Genomic DNA, 22,474 nt, shown 5'->3' on the forward strand with positions numbered 1-22,474 from the left:
GTCAGATTGGACTATAAAGTTGCCATGGAAGAATAAATTTCGACAACAAAAGAGAGCTTTCCCCACTATATAGCAGCAGAGTGATTTTTTTTATAAACGCTGGGTTTCAGGGTGCAAAGACAGAATGAGACAACAAATGCTATGATGACTGGAGGAAGGCCATACATGTACCTGCATCGCCACTATGAGATGTCAAATGTAAAAAAGACAGCCTCCCAAGAGCCTTCTTTGCTATCAGTTTCAATGGCTACCTAAACATTTGTTTGTGGAAGTTAAATAAATGGTGAAAAATGATGATAATGAGGCTTCATTAGAGGGCTTCATTGAGAATCAAATATCAGTTAAGGGATGAACTCAATATATTATAGGAAATATCCTTTTTAACATTACAATAATTCAATGCACTACAATCTCGGTGATGTCATAATGTGATAGAGTTATCAATAACACTAATATAGTTTTGGGCTGAAGTGTTTGACAAAAGTGTTCTATTAAATTATAGTAGCCAAAATTAGAAATTAAAATTGAAAAAGTAGGGGCTTGTCTATGAGGCAGACAGCGACAACAGACCAGAAATGATAAGAGTTAAAGAAAATCCATTAGACTTGGAAGATACTTATAATAATAATCTTTGCATTTGAAAGTAGCACCTTTCACATAGGGAGGATGTTTCAAAACGCTTCACAGGTTTTCCTGTGTACCTCCTGTGATTTCCTGTGAGTGACTGTGTTTGCAGATGTATTGTTTAAGGAATATGAAATAACTTGCAGTTTAAATAATTACTCTTTGTGTATTTATAGTCGGTCTTACTTTTGAAAAATTAATTTCTTTCAATTTGTGCTACCTGTTTCTTTGTCTTCTCTAACTATAACATTAGGATGTATTGCTGAGAATTGTTAATTGGAATAACATCACATATACTTGATGATAAATCTGCATTTAGGGGATGTTGTTTTCAGATAATGAGCGAGGGAACAATCTGCAGAAAATACATCTCACCGTTTCTTGCAGACTGGTCCTTCACTGCTATCAATATATTTACAATGTCATAGTCGTGGGTAATGTGAACCCAGAAGATGTTTTCTTTCATTCCAGACCTTTTACATGGTATATTTAATCTATTTGGTTCATTACTTTGTGTCAGGAACATTCCTGCAGAAAATCTGACATTTCCTGGTTAGCCAGTCTACTTAGTTTCTAATTTAAGAGGTTGCCACATGAAAAAAATACAGGATCTCTCCCTCTTGTAATCCAGTTCAGTTAGTAGCAGCTACTTGCAATCAAGTGGCACTAGTTGTCCACAAGAGAAAAGCAGAATCCCCAAGTCTTATATGTGGCTTACACTTGTAATTAAGAGATAAAAACCTTATGGGATTTCTAGAAATTCCCAAGTGAGTGAATACTGACAATTTAATTGTTCCATCATAACTAAGATTTTACAAACCCCAGTGAGCCTTCCTTGTTTGTTAGACTAGAATGAAGTGAATCGCTCCTCCCAAGTTTCCCTCCCCCAGTATTTGGCATTTCTGCTGTTTAAAGCAGTCAGTAAAGTTAAAAAGATGTGGATCCTGCAGCAAAATGTCATGATTAGAAATTGTAACAGGTTCCTCATGTGAAAACAGACAGCAAACAAAGGACGGAGCTGGAAATAATTCAAAGGAAATGTAATGATTATTGAATATAAACTTGAACAGAATTGGGAACCTAATGGTTTGAATAGTCCAGGTATATGATTTGCAGATAAAAAAAAACATATCTTTGATCAAACCTAATGGTAGTAGCTTCATAATGTGCTATTCCCAATTGACTGCTGGCATATTTCCAGTCTCATGCTGCATGCCCTCGCTTACCTCCTTCTTTTATCTTCCAGCTGCCTGACTGTGCAGCTACAACCTAAAATTAGAAACCATCACCTTTTAGAAAGCCTATTTCAGAATTATCAATTCAAGTGCCATTCGGGTCTAATTTGCAAGCTTTGAAAAATGTTTCTGAATGGTGAGTCTCGGATGTTTTACCGACCAATTCTCTGAAACTCCACTCAGATTTCAATCTCAGTATTAACTTCTGTGAAGTTGGGTTCAAGCGGAGTTCCTGAGGGTTGGCTCTGACACATTCCCGAATTCACTATTTACAAATCCACTTGTAAATCTCACAAAGAAATAACAAACTGCATTTATGTAGTGCCTTTCACATCAGGAAAATGCCTCAAAACACTTTGCAGAATATACTGAATATTGGAGTGACTGAGTATTTTGTAAATGAATGGGGCCGCCAATTTATGCACAGCAATGTCCCACGAAATCATGAAGTGAATGACCGATTTTATTTGGTGAAATTGTTGGCTAGGACATCAGGAGAAACTCCAACACTGCAACACACCTCTTCCCCAGCACTATATTAGAGTGTCAATAGACCATATATGTCCCAATGTGGGGCTGGAACCTACCCGTCTCACTCAGAAGTTCAAGTGCTATCAACTGAGAGAGGTTGACATAAGGTTGACATATTAAATAAATTAAACTCCATTACAATGGGGACACGGTGAGTGAAGTATCAGGGGCTTGGGTACATTCTTTAATATCTTCAAACAAGACTTGTCAAACATTTAAATTTATAATTAACCTGCCTCCTCCTTTGTTATCTCTGGACCAGATTATTTCCACCTCCATATCAACACAAATTGGATTTAGATGACTATAATTATAGAATATATACTGTATTATGAGTCCATGTACCGGCTAACAATCCAATGTAGTAATGGGTGAGTGCTATGTTGTCAGAAGTGTCATCCTTCAGATGAAACATTAATTCGAAGTCTTGCCTGCCTCTCCTCAGGCGGGCATTAAAGACCCATGACACTATTCTAAAAGAGAGGAGAGCTTCCCTCAGTCATCCATTTCATTATTGTTTGTGGGACACGGCGGCGCACAAAATAGCTGCTGTAGTTGCCTACCAAAAAACAGCCACCATACTCGACCGTAATTACTGTAAAGCATTTTGAGATGTTTCGATCTATAAAGTGTCATAAAAATGCACGTTCTTTCTTTCAGTTTAATTTCTTATGATTTTGATAGCGAAATTAAGTTGAACAAATTCAATATACTTTCAAAAAGAATGGGCCACCCCACTACAAAATCGCTGTTTTCAGGACAAAATGGACATTTCAGGAGGAAATGGCGATGTATTAGGGGTATTATTTGCCTCTGCATATTCCTAGGACTCCGTAAATGGAATGACACCTCCTGACGTGAAAGGCGCTCTATAAATGTAATTTTGTTGTTGTTGTTGATTGTGCTGCATTTAAATTGCATGTTACTAACACCACATAGGTGCCTAAACTTGAAAATGGGAAAGAATTCAATTTCTAAGCAACTCTTCCCCTCCTCAGCACAACATTTAATAATAATCTTCGTATTTGATATAGTACCTTATCACGTCATTGAAACGTCTCAAAGCGCCTCACAGAATGTATTGTAAAGTGGATTAACTGTGTATTTTGTGGGAGAAATGTGGCAGCCAATTGTATAAAACAGTGTCCCACAAACAGGATTGAGTGAACAATTTTTTTTAGAGGGATTATTAGCCCCGGAAAGCGGTCGGCCAATCGACTTAACAACTGGGTTCCTACTTATTGCTAGGCAAAGAGGCAACTGGAGTAAAGAAACTTGCCTAAGGTTTTTCCACACCATTTAAAAAAAATGTGTATCAAGTACATCAGAAAATAAAGAATATTAGACCGGATAGAATTTGATTAACTGAAGTGAGCTTTTAAGTGCTCCAAGACATTATTCCACATGAAGGGTGCTCTATAAATGCAACATTTTGTTGTTGAACCATACTATACATGTGACGAGCTGTACCCAAAACATATATTTCAACAAGATTGAAGATAGAGGCAGACAAGCAATATTGTATTATACAAAGATAGTTTAATTGTGCAATTAACAATTAATAACCATCCATATCTGAACATTTTTGCATAAAGAAAAATTGTGATATGCTTTAAAAAAGGGTCCAACATGGTCAGATTTAACAAAATAATTTGTGATCTCATAGTTTCACATAGCAAGATAACTCATAAAAAAAAGATACACTTGTAATCTTCATACAGAAATTTATACTGAAAAAGCTTCAAATCCATTGTAAACTGAAGGAAGACACATTGCAAAACATCTATTTTTTGTGTGAATTTTATAAGTTATCTAACATGTTCTATTTTTATTGACCTATGGTTGTTTGCATGATGATTTAACATTAATATAGAAAATTGCATACACCATTAAGAGTGAAGCCCATGGTATGAAATTGCTTTGATAACATACAGCAGTTTGTTTAGGCAAATTTTAAAGCACAATTTTTCAATTGAAACTTTTAAGACACTTTGTATCACTGCCCATCAAAATACATTTATAAATAGAAAAGGTCAGTATGAAAAAGCATGTTACATGTAACAGAAACTTCAAAAAAATTAATTACATCATGAAGCCAAGTTTTCTGAAAATAAATAATCTAGACTACACAAAATTAAAAAAAGGTGTGTTTCACATTTTAAAATCAGGTAATGACAAGACAGTTACAGTGATTGCTCTTTTGCAGAATAATTGAATGATGGCAGTGCCATATTACACAAGGCAATTATTGGCATATTTTCCATTAACACTGCACTCTGCAGTGAATAGGGATTTTTTTTGCAACTTTATGATATATAGCTAAGCGCAAACTATCCTCTTGTACATTTTTTAAAAATTTTTAAAAGGCCAGATTTTTTTTGTAAATTGCAAAAAACACACTGGTATGAATGGCGATTTGAAACTGGAGTGTTTGATCCATTCAGAACCAGGTAATCTGTAATGCTTTGCGGAAGGCTCCTGAATTTTATGTTTGACAGCCAATACAGTCAAATAACAAACAGTGCCAGTTTCCTCTGCTGGTACTGTGCACAGAAGCTGTCATTAATCCGTAAACAGCAATTACAAAAATGTTCAAGACGATCCCAAATACTTCATATGTAGCTGCTCTGGGACGCTACCCTGTATGAGGGGCGCTATATAAATGCAAGTTGTTGTTGTTGCGTGTCTGCATGAAAAAAGAAAAACTTAGTGCAGTCTGCATTATCCACAGGAAAATTGTTCAGTCTTTTACTGGGATTGTTTATCGGGGTTTGTTTTGTGCAAGTTTGTAAAGACAAATTGGTCTTTCTGATGAATAATGCAGGAAAGTAGACAGTTTTTCATACAATTACATTAGTGGCACAGGTTGAGGAAAGAAATGATAAGCTACTGTAATGTGAAATCAGGAGTCAGTCATTTGGCTCCTGATCACAATCTATGTTTTCTGTTGTCCCTTCTCCTGACAAGGTATCTTCTATTTTAACTGAAAATATTTCCTTTGAACTTTTGTTTTCCTCACTTTCCTCTGAGTCCTCCAAGTCCTTCAGTAACTCTTCTTTGTTATACTCTGCCACATCTACCTCCAAACCAGCATGGTCCTTCAGTTTGTCATGATGGTTTAGATGGTAACGCTGGTTTTGAAAAAATTTGATGATGGTAAACCTGGGTAGGTCAAGTTGAGCAGACAGAGTCTGAATTGCTTCTTCATCTGGGTACAGGCCCACATCTTGTATAAAGCTCTGCAAGATCCCCAGGGCTTCTACAGATATTTTAGTGCGAGATCTAGGCTTCTGGCGACTCTCATCTTCTGATTCTGCTGGTGATGCCGTGGGCTGCTTAGGTGCAAGCCGGGGTGCTGCTGACTGTTGCTGTAGGCAAGAGAGCAATTGATAAATGTACTGGCTTTACAACATTCTATAAGCAACCTTTGATAAACCATCTGCTATCTTTACGTTATAAAACTACTGTCCTTATGATTTTAATCCCATCCTCATTCACACTTAGGGCAATGCAGAAGAAAAATAGAACCATTGAACCACCTTACATTACAGAAGAAGGCCATTTGATCATTTGCCTTTGTGCTAGCTCTTTGAAGCAGCAATCATTTAGTCCCATTTACTTGTCTTTCCCCCATATCCCTACAAATGACTTCTTTTTGGTATCTATCTTGCTGGCACAGACACGATGTGCTGAATGGCTTTCTTCTGGGCTATGGATTTCTATGGGTCTATCTGGTATGGTTGTTGCCTCTACCACTGTTCCTGGCAGGGCATTCCACATCCTAACAACTCAGTGCAATAAATTCCTACTAATCCCGTCTGCTTTTATTTTGTAACTATCTTTTAGTAATGCTCTATAGTCACCAACTCACCAATCTGTGGAAATAATTTGTCTCATTGGCTGTAACTAGAGGGCACAAATATAAGATAGCTTGGAGTAGATCTAATAGGGAGTTTAGGAGGAACATTTTTCACTTAGAAGCTGGTCATAATGTGGAACTCGCTGCCAGAAGCTGTGGTTGAAACAAACAGCATCAATGTAGTGAAGAGAAAAGTTAATGCATACATGAGGGAGAAGGAAAAGGGAAAGAGGTGAGTGGAATTGGATTGGTGGGAAGGGATTGGGTGGTCCAAACTTTAGTCTGCTGTGGGACAGATGCCCTATTTGAGAAACATCCGCAGGCCACATAAGCAGTATTTTTGTGTTTCCCTTCCAGAAACATAACATAAAATTCAAGAGTTTATGGAGGGAGCGGGTAGGCCAGATGAAATGGAGGGAGCTAGGGGCTGGACAAGTTAGGCCAAATGGCTTGTTTTCATGCCTTATTACTTTGTGTAACTCTGTCAAAACCCTTCAAAAACCTATCAAGTTTCTATTATCTTTAACACATCTATATAATTCTATCTTTAGTAAAAATAATACAAATTATAATAATAACAATAACTATTAATGTGTTTCAATATTAAATTGCTTGGTAACATATCAGTATCAATTCACTATGTAGTTTCCAATTATTAGAAGAAACTACAAAATAACTTCCTCTTTTCAGAGAGAGTTCTTAATTCGCATATGTATAAATAGTAGTTATTCAAGGTAAATTCACCTGTATTGGTTCTGTTGGAACATGGATAATGTGGGTTGGTCTGTCTCCATGGTGATGGATTAAGTTGCTCTCTTGTTCATAAATGGCATCTCTTTCAGCCTGAGAAAAGTTCAGGAACCTTCGAATCAATGACAAATTTTCCCAAAGCGTCCGATTCTCTGGTGATGGGTCTTCCTTCCAGCGCAAAAGCTCACACAGCCATCCCTTGATGACAAGAATGTGAATAAAACAAAAATAGTTTGATTGATTGACCTTTGGGAAGTGCTAGTGAGAAACTTGCAGATTGTTCCATCCACAGTGCTATTTAACAAAACAGTGTTTAATCACATTGCTTATAAAATATGGTACCATCATAATTGGTCATCTCATCTGATAAAAACTTATCAAAACATTTATAGTGAAGGCAAATTATCCAATACATTTGTAGTGTAATGTTAGAAATCTAAGGTGCATACAATTACTACAAGAACATAGGAAACTGTGGAAGGTAGAGCAGCCATTTAGCCCATCACTTCATAGACATTCGACAATCTGTGCTTTGACGAAACCCGTTTAAACCACTTAACCTGCTGAACGTAGGTTCTGCAAGTTTCTCTTTGCCACTTCCCAAAGATCAATCAATCAAAGCTCCAGAATATAGATCTGAATTTAATTGTGCATTGTAAACCCTTAATGAATGACATTTCTTGGCAAGTTGCCACTGTCCAATAGCTTGCATGTGTGCCATTACTGCTTCACACCACATTCATTCAATCAAATATTCCTGCATATTTTATAATAACCCTCCATCCTATCCTTATTCATGATAATTGGGTCTGATGAAGTTGACTGGCCTAAATGTTCAGAGACGTAGAATAACCAGCATCTAGCAAACAGTCTCTTTAGTTAAATCCAAGTTTTAAATATTAGGAAATGTGTTCACCCATATTTGCATTTGAGGGCGTAGAGTTATTGTGAGTCTACTGAAACGATGTGGTTCAGATTCTTAAGCTTCATGCATAAATGTAGAAATGTACACAATGAAACTATTAACAATTTTCTGACTCTCATTTGGATTTTATTAACTTTCAAAAGACACAGGAAACAAAATTATGTGTAGCAAGCAGCTGGCAGATGAAACACCCTTGTGCTTTGCTTTGTTTCAAGGGATGTAACTTCCTAGCAATCCACGCAAGATTGCTTTGGTCTTCCTATGTATTTAAAATACAAAACACAAAATTACATTTGTAGAGATGTTCATTAAGTTAGATGAGAGAAGTAAAGAATTCTCTATAAGGAAATTGCTTCTATATTTGGAAGGCAAGAATGAACTTTGGTAGTATTTTACTCCCAAATACTGCTAATTTTTCTAATTGTAAACCTATCTTTTTGGACCTCTTTCACGTACTTTTTTCTAAAAAATATTTATAGGGAATTAAACCATTATGATTAAATGTCATAAAATGTATATTTGTTTCTAAAATGTGAACTGTGTTGATTAAATTTCAATGGCCAATGCTGAACTGTAGAGAAAATCTTTGTTAAATCATTTTTGGTCAGTCAGTTTCCAAAGTGCTCGTACTACCAGCTGAGAAAGTTATTGTTAAAGTAATTGTGGAAACAGTACTTAAATAATTGTTGTTAAATTAGGATTTTCACAAATGTAATTAGTTAGATGGTAACACAGAAACAGTTACAGGCAATGGTAGACCACTGGTCCATCCAACCAACCCAACCCAAAAAATGTCATTGATTTGCTTATCAAAGTCAGTCTCGTGATTCTACGTCATATATAGGGCATTCCCTAGCAAGGAGTCTATTTACATAGTAGGTACTTTTTCTGTTAGTCATGCAGAAACTATGCCACAAAAATGCTTCTTAAGACGCCCAATAGTTGTGATATTCTACCTGCCATTATATGTGGTGACTTTGACAGTGTGCACTTAGATTAGGGAAGTCCTATTGTAAGCATACATTGTCAGAGTCGGTGTACTTAATTACAAGCAATATCACCTGTGTGTGTTCAATGTTGCTTTTTACATTAGAGGAATACAATGAAGGTATCATAAAGCTACTTTTTAGCTGCATTTAAATGTCATCTACATCATAGAGTGTACAAGATACGATAACCTAGTCCATTATGTCAGCATCAATGAATGTTTTCCATCAGTAAGTAGCAAATAGTACAATTGGAAACCTCATTTTAGAGGCACCTAAGCAAATTTTCAGGCATCTTTTAATAAGAAGGCAGAGTCAGTATTTGATTTTCGCATACATAAGTGACTGTTAATAACAGCAGTAGTTCAGCCACTTTGTTGCTTCACATATCCATGATCCTTGTGGAAATGCATATAAGTAAAGAACAACCCCTTCAGGATGAATGTGCAATACTGAGAGATACTAAGCATGTTAATACATACCACACTGTTTAACCAAGTGTATAACTACTGCATTAAATCAGTGTTCACAGCTGGACACAGAAGTTAGCTCTGGATTAACTGCATTTCTTGACATTAGATCAAAACTTTAGATATCGCTAGATCAGCTTCTAAAAAGTGCAAAATTAAGATTATGAAATAAAGGGGAAAACAAGCTTTAAAATGTTCTTCTCTATTAACTAGTGCACATCTTCTGCAAAACATTTTCTAAACCTCACAATATATGTGATCAGACTTTCCATCACAATATATTGGTTCTGAACCAAATGATCCCTGGAGCATACCCACATTTTTGTCTCAGGTAAAAATTTAAATAGACCTTACTAAATTTGAATCACAGTTTTAGCTTTATTTAAAGAGGCAAAAGGAGGTCAAATTTTCCAATTATCTGCTCTACAAGTGCAAATACAAAACACCTGAACTAACTACAGTAATCTGATTGGCATTAGCATCAATGAGATCCAATTGGGTTGTGATTAAATCCTTGTTGATAACTCCCTAAGTGGCTGATGCTAATGATCTACTTGAATAAGATGTGTCCAATCTTGGTGATATTTTATTTCACAAAACTCAAATGTGAGTGAGAGAAATTTAAAAAAAAAACGATTGCCAATTCAGCTCTGAGACAGCATGTGATGGATGGAGAGAGATTACAGTTGCGAGTCTCGTTCAATTTTGAGCCAGAGTGCATAAAACCGCTCAGAAGTTATGGCTAAACAATGCCTGATTTAAGTCACTAAACCTCTGTATATGTACGTATTCGTCGACACTCCAGACCCAATCTCCCTACCTCTATGTTGCCCATTTTTCCCACATCATTTCTTTCTTGTTCTCCCTCTCCTGATTTTTGTAATTTCCTTTTATTTCACTGTAAATTTAAATGCAAATAGGGTGTGTTCTGCCCATTATTCCTCCATCATCCAAAATTAGCTTGCAAAACTTTAAATTAATTGGCTACTTATCTCATTGTTGTTTGTGGGATGTTAGCCAAGATTGGTTATTTCATTTGCCTACACAAACAACAAAATTCATTACACATCAAAGTAATGGCATATGTTAATGATAAGTACATTATTCAATACCAAACTTTATTTAAGATTAGCCCTTTGGTCTGGAAATTCCGTGGAAAATTGTGGCCTTTTAGTTTTAAAGCGCCATAGGATGCCATAAATATTAATATAAAAAAATGCTTACACAGAATTGTCAAACCATTTTTGGGAACAGGGTTTATTCCTAATTAGCTTCTGTTTACCCTGCAAGCAAAAACCCTACTAGGTAGAATGATCATAGCCAGACAAGCAACAGGAAGCTTGCCAGAAAGTGCTCTCAATGGCAAGCGTTTTTTGTTGGTTAAACTCTACAGTACCCCCAAAAGGACACTCTGGGGACTCTGAAGAGTTGCTAACCTGCTTGAAATACTTCCTGGAGTTAGGTAAGCAGGGCGCATCCCTCCAGGGAGAGAGAGCATACATTACATTCCAAACACAGAGAAATTTCCAGACTTAGATGGAATGTATAAGTGGAATTCTCAGTCTGGTTTGGATATCCTTAAGCATGATGATGGTTTTATGTGCGATAACCAAAAAAACAAGTTTACAAGAAACACCGAAGCAAGTTTTGCCCAGCGCACCATAATCAATGCTTCTCATCTCACATTAAATAAGATCCACTGGTTTTGGTGAGTGGCAAGGCAATTCATTTGACTCGTCATGATCAACCTACGATAAGAACTGATTACACTGTGGCCTGGGCCAGCACCTTTCCATGGAAACCATCACAAACACCCTCACCCGCTACAAACCCGCTATCAATGTAGTTTCTGGCCTGTGGGCTTCCTGGCTATTTAACTGACGTCACTGTGGGTGAGGTGACTCTGAAAGTGCATGCGCGATGCGGCAAATAGGCTTCACTCAGAGGCCTCGCTGTTGTGATTGTCTATGTGTGTGTGAGAGAGTGTGTGAGAGTGTATGATCACATGTGTGTGTCTCTATATGCATTTGTGAGTGCCTGTGTGTGTCTCTCTCTCTATTTGTGAGTGTCTGTGTGAGTATATCTGTGTCTCCCTGTCCTCTGTGTGTTTGTGGGTGTCTCTCTCTGGGTCTGTGTGGTGCTGGGTACTGAGAGCTCCTGTAACCTCGCTGGTCCCCCCTCCCCATCCCCCCAAAAATAAGGCCACCCAGTTTTTTGTTAAAGAAGCAATTTTTTTTTTGCAACAATCTAATATATGCTATTTCCTCATGTTTATTTTTTATCAATGAAGTGAAAAAATGTAGGTTGGCAGTAAAATGTTCCTCAATAGCACCAATTAATGCCTCAACATTTTCTGCAAGATTTCCCTGCAATTTTGGGCAAATATATCTGCACTTTTCTATTGGCCCAGATCATGACTTATGTTTTATAACAGAATATTTTAGGAATGTGAGAGTATATGACTTTATTTGTAGATTTCCTTTGCTATTAGTTGCAGAATGATTTGGCATTGGTAGTAGATGAAATAGAATTGTACCAGAACGGAAAGAAAAAGCAAAATAAAATTTACTTAATTTGTTATTTACTGTATTTCTATCAGTGAAGCAACTTGCGTGACCATTTCACAATTACATTAAAATGCTTCTTCAAGGTTTAACTTTCTTTGGAATGGGCTTGTACCTCAGCTGATCGTATTGATTCTATTTGTAAACCACATCCTGGAGGTAGTTTTAGCAGCATGGCTCGGAATTCAACTGGTGCAATTTTAACCCAATTTGTGCTGGAATTTTAGCATTAGTTCAACAAGATGAGCAGCATTTAATTGATGGTAACTGTGCTGTATTCCCAGTACATTATATTTTGAGAGTAAGCTCATGTAGCTTGGGACTCACCAAGCATGATGACTTTAGGATTTTTTTCTTAAAAAAAGGCCACACACCAGGATCCTCCCTTAACTCGGATACCTGTCCCAACAGAATGTGTTTTTTTCTCCTCACCTACTGGTGTTACATAGGAACAGGAGTAAGCCATTCAGCAACTCAAGCCTGTTCCTCCATTCTATAAGATCATGGCTGATCTGTACCTCAAATGAAATTACCTGCACTTGCCCCATATCCCTTGATACCCTTACCTAACAAATATCAGATGGCATTTTGGATCGTGGGCCCCTAAACAACATCAATCAAGCATTAGCTAGCCATGTACATTCCATAGAGGATGGATGGAACGAAGATTTGCAGGGCAGACTTTTCCAAAATGAAAACAAACTTTGTTTTGCTGATGTGGGTAAAATAATAATTCTTGCATTCGATACAACATTTTCCACGTTAGGAATATCCCTCAAAGCTCTTCACAGCATTTGCTGTCAAGTGTAGTGATTAGAGAGGTGAATGCAGGATGCCAATGTGCACTCTCAATGCCCAACAAACAAATGAATGATCATTTTTAACTTGGTGGAATATTGGCCAGAACATCAGAAAAAACTCCTGAACAGGCAGATGGGTCATTGGTTTAATTTCTCATCCAAAAGATGGTACCTCCAACAATGCTGCCTTTCCCCAGCATCTCATTGGAATATCAGCCAGTGAGTTCAAAGTCCTGACGTATAATAATAATAATCTTTACATTTCATATTGTGCCTTATCGTGTCTTTGAGACGTCTCAAAGCACTTCACAGAATATACTGTAAAGTGAATTGTGTATTTTGGGGGCGAAACACAGGAGCCAATTGCGCACAGCAGTGTCCCACAAACAGTCATGGATTTATTTTACTTAAGGGATTATTACATGAGGCTTGAACTCACAAGAGGTGAGAGTGCTCGCAACTAAATCAGCCTTTTGTAAGAGTTCAGCACATAATGGCCTACATGGAAATAAAAATATAATTTTGAACGAAAAGGCTGCTGCAGCTTAAAAAAGAGCTTGTTTCATATCCTAATACAGGTATTGGCAGGCTTCATTCTTATTTTTGACATATAGGACTTTACGTTTATGTACTAATTATATGCCTCAGTAAAAGTGACGCGTGAGTTGCCCCGGCCTTGCCCTCCATTAACATTCATCATCATCCAGTTGTTAATTTAAGCTTGTTTGGGTCACACTGCTCTGGCTCCTGGCAATGTTATTCTGTGAATTTTTTGTTTAGCAAAGCATTAAAGAGCTGACACAAATATTTTGAATTTATATAAATCATACATTTGGCCATAAAAAGATAATTTTAGTTGCTTGGGTCTCGTTACCCGATTTCTTTTTCCAAATTATTTCCCACTCCTCTACTGCAGCATAATTTAGCTCCTCAATAAAGGCAGACCAAAGCCAAAAAACATCAACTCAGTTATTCATTTGCATAACAAAATCAGAAGTAAACCTGGATTGTTACTTAAATTGGCTAAACTTCATAAATCAACAGGTAAAACTCATATGGCCTCACTTTTTAAAAATAAATTTTTAAGTGCTAGTTTGGATACCACACCCAAGTAACCTGTATTCACATGTGAGCCTCGACAGTGAGTGATAGTAGGCTATATAATATACTGATATACTGCCTTACCATGTGCTTCACAAAACTTATAAAGTTTAGTGATTGTGTGTTTGTAAGTGAACGCAATAGCTAATTTACACATAGCAAAGTTCCACAAATGAAGTAAATAATTAAGAGAAAGTCACTCGTCTTTTCAAATATTTCCGTGGGAGAACTGGCAGACATAACTTGAATTAACATCTATCTGAAGGAAGGTACATATGACAATATCCCCCCACAGCATTGCAGACACAAACTCCTTCCAGTGCAGGGCTTACAGGATACGGATCACTGGATTGTGAACTTTGGTTTCCAATTCCTAACCCAGGAGCGCTGAGACCAATTGTATTGCTCCAAATGCTATCCTAGTTGAGATCAGCTAACTGGGCACAGATCAAAATCTGAACTAGAACCTTCTGGCCTATTCTGGCTGTGCCTTTATTCCTTCCGGTCATTAGAAGAGCTCTGTTTCTATTTATAACGAGATATCGACTAAACCGTCTTCTATCGCACTAGGCCTACCCATTTACCCAAAATTGTAAACCATTCATAGAACAAATATACACGTGAAACTTTGTGATTTGCCACTTCTTTTTTCCAATAGGTAAATTTCTGCCTCCTGCATCCCATCTAAACAACTTGAATTTATATAGTGTTTTTCACATTGAGTAACACGTTGGAGCGCTTCGTATAGACAAAAGCCAAGCAGGGAGGGTAGAATAGTGGGGTGAGATTTACGCACACTTGTATATGTATTTGTCTGAGGACAGATTGGGCTCAGGTGTGAAGGACCTCCACAACTTCTCAATGTGTGACTTGGGTGGAAAACTATCTCAAGTAGCCTGGCAATGCTGAAAATGTTTTGAAAATCACTTTCCCATTTCTAAAATAGGATTGATACATTAATAATCCTTGCATTTGATATAGCATCTTGTCACATCATTGGAATGTCCCAAAAGTATTTTACGGGATTTCTCCTGTGAAGTGTAATGACTAAGTATTTATAAGTGAATGTGACAGCCAATTTACACAGAGCAATATCCCACAATTATACTTGAAGTGAATGGCCAATTTTATTTGGAGAATTGTTGGCTGGGAGAAACTGTTCACTTTTCAAATAGTGGGAATCTTTAATGTTCACCTGAACAGGCAGATGGGAGCTTGATTTAACATCTCACTGAAAGGGCTGCACCTTTAATAATGCAGAGTTCTCTCAGCACTTTACTGGAGTGTCAGTCTAAACTATGGTCTCAGGTCCCAATGTAGGACTTAATAAACATCGAAGTGCAATTCACAATGTTAAAAGACAATCCAGGTTTATTACATGTATATACATACATATCTTGAAAAGAAAATTCTGAAAACATAATTTATGTTTGTCAACCAAAGAGATAATCATTCTATGAAGTACAAACCATTACGAGGTCAGATTGCTGTGAGTTCCCTTATGCCTCATCTCCCAAAGGTGGCGCATTCCAAAATGCACAGAAATAATATTGTGGAATATTACTTGATTTTGAAAATAGACTAATAGTTGTGAACTGCTATCAGTGAAATTAATTGAATCTATTGGTAGTGACAAGAAAAATATTAGTAGAAGAGTATGTGTGTGTGTTTAGGGAGGGGTATTAAGTACTGCAAGTGTTAATTTCGAAGCAGAAATTAACCAAACGGTCATTCAAAAGAAATGTAAGTATAATTTTGTTGACATAATTCACAATAAGGTGCATTCATACCTTTTGCCGTAACTCATTCCTGCTTAGAGCCTAGGTTTGAATTGGTATAATGCTAGATTATTTTGTCGTTGGATTTTATATGCACTTCACAGTGACAGCCTCTATATTAAAGAAGCTTATTCACACAGGCTTTTTTAAAAAATGTAATGAATCGTTACCACGAATCATCTTGGTGTGGTTTTGTTTGGTTGTGTGTATCAACTACCCAATCTTAATAACAATTTTATGACCTTTGAAGTTTTTTTTGACAGATGTGAATATGGAACAGAAAATTATCATCTCTAGTAATTGCAATGTTAGTGAGGCTGTTAAGATTGGAGACAGAATTGTGGCAGTTGAGAACAAATTTAACTTGGATGGTTACTATTCCTATCCTTATTACTAAACATTGACTTAATTTGCTCTGACAAACTGAAAACTGTATTCTTTTCTAACACAAGATAAACCTCCTAGTGGGACCCTCCCATAATCCTCTATCTCTTTATCGAATTGTTTTTATTAAGCAAACAATATTAAAACTACATATCCCAATTGCAATTAGCAATAACATAACAGTGTCTGATAAATTCTCAAGAACTAAAGTCATTAATCCATTTCAAACAACACATTTTCATCAACTGTGGGTGTAAAATAGTGCCTTAAGACTAGGTTTACTGAATAATAAAGCCAAAATTCACTTAAATAATCATGCTCCTGCCTTCCGTTATTATTTATTTCTATTTTGTTGATTCAAAGCCCCAGAAAGAACCTTCTTCCAATTCTGCAGGATGGTCTGAGGAATGAAATCAATGCATCAGCTTCAGTACAACACTGGTTTGTACTGCAGCTGATTTCAAATTAAATGTTAAACTTGATTGTCTGTTTGATTCCATTAAAAAGTAACTATGCCGTAGAATCATCAATTCGTTATAAACTGCTTCAGAAAACTGCAGCCTAGGAATATAAAGTTCCTTTCAGTGACATTCACACATTTCCATTTATTTTTCTTCATCATAAAATAGAGGTGATGTGACTTCGTGGTTTCATGAAGCTTGTTATGTATTTTCGTTCAGCTATGCAGCTTAGATTATTTTCTTTTGTTGAACATTTTGGACCTTTTCATAACCAAAAAAAGCCCAATAGCCAAACACTTACTCGCAAACCTGAAGTCAACTGACATTTATTTTTGTCTAATAAAAGGTCCAAAAAGTCCAAGCGGAGGTTTTGATTAAAATGATGACCTTTTTTTGCCTTTGCCAACTTTGGGGTTAATATGTCAGCATTTGTCAGAATCTCAAAACAATGAACCTCAAAGCAGACATTGCAACATAATAGTTTGTAAATATCACATTTTAGATTCTATTATCGTTTTTCAAAATAATAATTTCTCCCTGTGTTGTTTCTAGATTACTTCTCCAGAATGAGGTTTCCTTTTAATGATGCGTCTGAAAAGATTGTGTTAAGCCAAAAGGAGTTAAGCCAAGACAAAGACAATAATAGCAATGATTGTCAGTAGGAATATTGCTTGGAGAGTGTGGAAAACATTGGAAGCATAGAACACCACCCAGGAGCTAGGCTCCAACAAGGCGTTCAGTATGTCTGCATTCTGCTGTCTGAAGTAAACAATTTCACATTTGCCTTTCACATTTTGGATGTAGAGCTGCTGGGAACCAAGTCACCAACTGTATGAAAAACATCTGGAATCAAATCACGAGATTCAGAACTGAAATGGTTGCCACATAAATTGATTTTGAAGATTAGAAACGAATGCTCAAGTTGTTTCAGTTTGCCGGACAAAATTATTTGTTTACTGAGTGATATTATTGTTACTATGGAATCTCTAACTGATATTCTTTAGGTGAGGTGAGACATCTCTACAATAAAAAATGGAGAGAGAAAACAGAGGGAGTTGGAGGGAACTCATTCTGCATGTAGAAAATGAACTACTTTCAAAATGAGTAAAATCATCCCCACATAAGAATGTATTACATCAAAACAGAAAAATAGTGGAGATAGGAGCTACAATTGGTTTTAGTAATACTTATAAAAACATGCACAGACTACTTCATAAAGTTATCTTACAGATAAAGTCGTAGGCAACCTTTTATTTAGTAGTCTGTGAAATGATCATAGTATGTACTTGCTTGGTTGTTACTGGTTAGTTAAGGAATAAATACTACAGTATATTGTAGTTACATTGTAGCCATATGTTGCTTAGTAATGGTTGCTTGGCTTAACCAGTGTCTTTGAGCCAAACAAATATTTGCGCTTACTGGGAATTTTTTTGTTTCCTTCAATATAAAAGTGAAGCCTCTACAAACATCAACAAAATAGAAAGTACGTCATGATATACAATATTTCAGTACTGTGATCTCTTGAAATAAATTAAACTCCAAAAAAGGTTTCAGGCAAAAACCTTGTGTATGGTCTTACATAATATAATAATAATGTTTGCAGTCACATAGGAAGGACATCTCAAAGCACTTCACAGAATTTACTGTGAAATGGAGACTATGTAATCCTAGGCATACAAGACAACACATTGCGCACAGCAATGTCATACAAACAGCCATGAAATGCATCTCAGCACTGACAAATTCCAAATGTCAAACACAAGACCATCAAAACTATCAAAGTTAGAATGTTTAATTTGTGCACAGAATTTTAGACCAATGTGTGTGAAGATTTTCAAAGTGAGGAACTATGGATGATACAAAATCATGGATTTATATAAAACCCACATACTGTGTAATAAGAATCAGGTTTCACGTACCTCCTACAAAGTTTCTTGCCAAAGGAGGTAAACTGTGACGATTGTCAGAGAAATAAACTAAATGACAGACTTGAAGTAAGGAAGGATCATAAACTAAAAAAAGACCGTGGGACCTCACACTCCAAAAGACTGAAGAAGTTACTATAGTGCTAAAACTCATACCTCTTTATACTTAGTGAGCTGCTAACAGAGGGAAGAAGCCTGACTGACTGACGTAATAAATCATGGGAGCAAGGCAAATTAACATTGAATTTAATTTTTTTTCTATGTTTTGGAACAGTAATTCGACTGACATCGATGAAAGAAAATAAACCCTGTAGTACAGATCTCAAACAAGGTTCTTATTGCCACCTGGGCTGGGAGAGATTTCATTGTATTGGGGGAACATTGTCCCCTAAGATTAGAGGTCGTCTTAAAGGGAGTGTTTAATTTCCCTGTTTAAATTTGTATCTGGAAATGAACAAATAAGCAAAACATCCAAATATTACCCTGCAGATATTTGCATTTCCATTCACTGTTCTATAAAACATTTAGGGGAGGTAATATTTTTAAATTGAGAAAATGATTTTCACCTTGCAACTATCCGAACAATTTAAATGCATTTGAAGATTGACTCTTTCTCAGATACCTCATTCAGTAATAACATGCACAGCAAGTGTAATTGGTAGCTGAAAAAAAGACTTCATTTCACATGAGTATATTGATTAACAGGGCTATCTACAAAATATACTGCAATGTGTGATACTAGCAATCAGACTTAATATTTGCTCTACAAATAAAGTTGATCAAACATGTTCTCCTCAATCCAGAACAATTAAATATACAATATATTTTGAAACTGTTTTCTAAATTAGACAAATTACATATGAATGATTGTCTAACGTTTTGTTGATGTTGATTTGAAACAGATCTTTATGTATTATTGGTTTAACTTAAAATGATATCTCAGCATAACTCGTTTTAAAACTGCATGTAGTTCAAAACTTAAATGCATTTGAAGATTGGGAAATTGTTCTTATACTGTTCAGAATCAATATTTGAACAACCTTGAACATTACTCTAATGTGGCAAGTATATTTGTGCAGTAAATATTATAAACAGAAGATTCCCCAAATGGAGTCAAAGGGTGACACTGAGTAATGGGGGAATAATACAAATCTCTGCATTTGATACAGTGCCTTTCATGCCGCTCAAAGTGCTTCAAAGGATTTAAAGCGCTTTATCAAATGCAAGGATTATTATTATTATTCTAAAGTGTAGTGTCTGTATCTGTTCTGTGTGTCAGTCTGGTGCAGTGGTAACATTCTCACCTCTGAGTCCGAAAATTGAGCGAGGTTGACACCCATTGTTATCACGCTATTAAAGGTGCCATACGCTTGGAGGAGGTTTTAAAAGTAAGATGTGGTTTGCCTGTTCATCAGGCAAACATTAAAGATTGTATGACACTATTCGAAAGATGGGGGAAGTTTCTCAAGTCTCAAAATAAATTGATCATGGCTGTTTGTAGGCTCTTGCTGGTGCAAATGACTGCCTATGTTTCTCTACGAACAGTTGCTAAATTTGATAATGGTTACTTGTGATGCACTTTGAGAAATGATGAAGTGGTATAAAAATGCAATTTTGTTCTTATGTAAATATCTTTGAATTTCACTGTTAGGCCCTCTTCAGAAAATTAGACAAGTCACAGAAATGACATTCAATACCCTCTGTTGCTGCTTTTTTCAATATTTTTAGGGAAATGTCTGAGAGGATATAATAATTTAAGGAGTGTGAAGAAGCTGAATTATCATACACAGTTGAAATTATAAGATCGCTAAAGCACCCCAGATTAATGATTGTACCTCTGCTGAAGTTAACTCAGTTCCCTCAACTGGTGGACTAAGTAACGCCTCAAACTCTGAAGTTTTGGGAGAAGCAGGAAGATGTAAAAGAGCTACAAATCTCTTGCTGCAATAATGTCGCATGCATGCAACAAGATTTATGTAATTCAACATGATTTACACCATAATGTTGTGGTTTTGCAAATGAATTAATACAAATGCCACAATCACAATTTCATTATCACAGTGTTTCATGAATATAATAAAATATATAGATGGTTAGGAAAAAGAGATTGTTCAGTACAAAATATATACATTAGACACAGCTATGAAAAGATATTTCTTCTGGATAGTGATAGCAAAATAAATACAATTGGTTAATAACTGTGGCATATTGACCAGACAACTAGTGGGATTTAGAGTTAACTGGTTCAGTGGTCACACTGTACTTCTAATCTATTTGTTTTGCTCAGAAATGCAATTAGTTAATTCTCTAAATATTGTTGTAAATTATATCACTTTTAACTACTACAGCATTTAAGTGATTAAGTGTGTATTTAGTCAAGTTATTAGAATACACTAAACACATCTAACCTCCACTACACAGTCTGTTCACTTTAAAAAAGGCCGATCATTTCATATTGTTCATCCCTATGGCCTGTTATTACAGTTCATCTGTTTGACTAGATGGTTAAAAACTGGTCCTCTCTCTTGCGTTTTTTTAAAAAACAGAAGTCACTCAAATATATTCCACCAGCTGGGAGAGCTAAATTTCAATTTGATAATTTAAAGTGTATAAATATTTTACTAATGCTGCCTATTTATAGCCTCCCTTTCCTTACTTTGTCTCCAGTGAAGCTGAATATCCTCCTCCTGAAATGGGATGGACATCCTGGTGCTGGGACTTCTCTATATTCATCGTCAATGCTATTTCATGCTCAGCTAACATAACCACGTTGTACCTTTATGAAGAGTAAAACAGGTCCTACCAGATTTTATTCCACTTGAGAGGCCATTGTCACTCAATTAAGTAATTTATCCAGCAATTTGGTTGAGAAGTAGTGAAATTCACTGCTGAGGACTGGAATGTTTCAATAACAGCTATAAATTGCACTCTATGGTGCCCTTTGCCTGGGTGTCCAGTGGTCAATTAGTAATTACAAAGTTGTTTGGCTTGCAGATTCAGCCAAAGATATTCAGATTGGTGGTCCATTTTGTGGAAACGTTAGCCCACTTTAGCTTTACACATTTATATTTTAAATGCATTATTTTCTCATCTGTAAACTTGGAAGCTAAAAGAATGTACACCTTGCTACTGTTTATACCAATAGTAATCCTTGCATTTGATATACCATCTTTAACAATGAAATGCCTCATTATTAACTGTGTACTTGCAGGTGCACACATCAGCCAATGCTCACAACAATATCCCACAAACAGCCACAAAGTGAATGATTAATTTTATCTGAAGGATTGTTGGCCGGGACCCTGGGAAAACCTCCCTTCTCTTTTCAAATAGCACCACGGTATATTTAACATTCACCCAAACAGAGGGACAGTACTTTGGTTTAACAATTCATCTGGAAGACACCACTTTTGACAATGCAGCATTACCCTAGCACTTCACCGGAGTGTCAGCCTAGCTTAAAGTCCTGACATGGTACCAACCTTTTTACTCGGAGAGCCCCATTTAAATAATTTTACTGACTGAGCCAGACTGGCACCTATATTTTAATGCACTACAATGGGCTCCAATTTCAGACAACAGGCAGATTTATTACCAGTAGAGGGGACAGTCATAATTGAACGTCTAAGCTTGGCTCAGACTACACTTTTGTTTCTGTTGAAGGACATAGTCTAATCAAATAATGTATATTTTGCTAGTCTGCCAAACATTTGATGTGATGATACAATTTGTGCTGAAATGCGTCAATTTAAATACATCATCACTTTTCTTGTAGCGAAGATCCTGAGACAAAAAACAGACAAGGAACTGTTCAAATTCTCTCGCTCTCCACAACAGAGACAAACCGTTTTGACAAACTATAATGCAAAGTCATCTACTAATCCTATTTATAGTCCATCTCTTATCAGTTCAAATTTGGGTGTATTCTCCTTTGGTTTTTCAGCTGCTCAGTTTTTGCACACAGCTCATGCAAATTTTTAAGAAAATAGTTCACATACAAGTAAACCATTTACAACAACAACATTACATTTGTATAGTGCCTTTCACGTCGGGAGGATGTCCCAAGGCGCTGAACAGTGTA

At 36.3% G+C, this 22,474-nt stretch overlaps 1 protein-coding gene across 6 annotated transcripts in view; it reads right to left on the reverse strand.

Annotated features, from left to right (window-relative positions):
• Positions 1-3,917: 3,917 nt before the first annotated feature.
• The window catches only part of LOC103181251 (DNA-binding protein SATB1), a 74,643-nt gene continuing 56,086 nt past the window's right edge, over positions 3,918-22,474 (reverse strand). For all 6 annotated transcript variants that reach the window (XM_007897581.2, XM_007897578.2, XM_007897579.2 and 3 more), the window contains 2 exons: positions 6,994-7,197; positions 3,918-5,758 (listed from right to left, as the gene is read on the reverse strand). In XM_007897581.2, coding sequence (XP_007895772.1) covers positions 5,300-5,758; positions 6,994-7,197 — 663 coding nt within the window. In that variant the 3' untranslated portion in view covers positions 3,918-5,299. The remainder of the gene's footprint in view (positions 5,759-6,993; positions 7,198-22,474) is intronic.

Source organism: Callorhinchus milii, unplaced genomic scaffold (genome assembly GCF_018977255.1).
Source record: "Callorhinchus milii isolate IMCB2004 unplaced genomic scaffold, IMCB_Cmil_1.0 Scaffold2, whole genome shotgun sequence".
Taxonomy (NCBI): Eukaryota; Metazoa; Chordata; class Chondrichthyes; order Chimaeriformes; family Callorhinchidae; genus Callorhinchus; species Callorhinchus milii.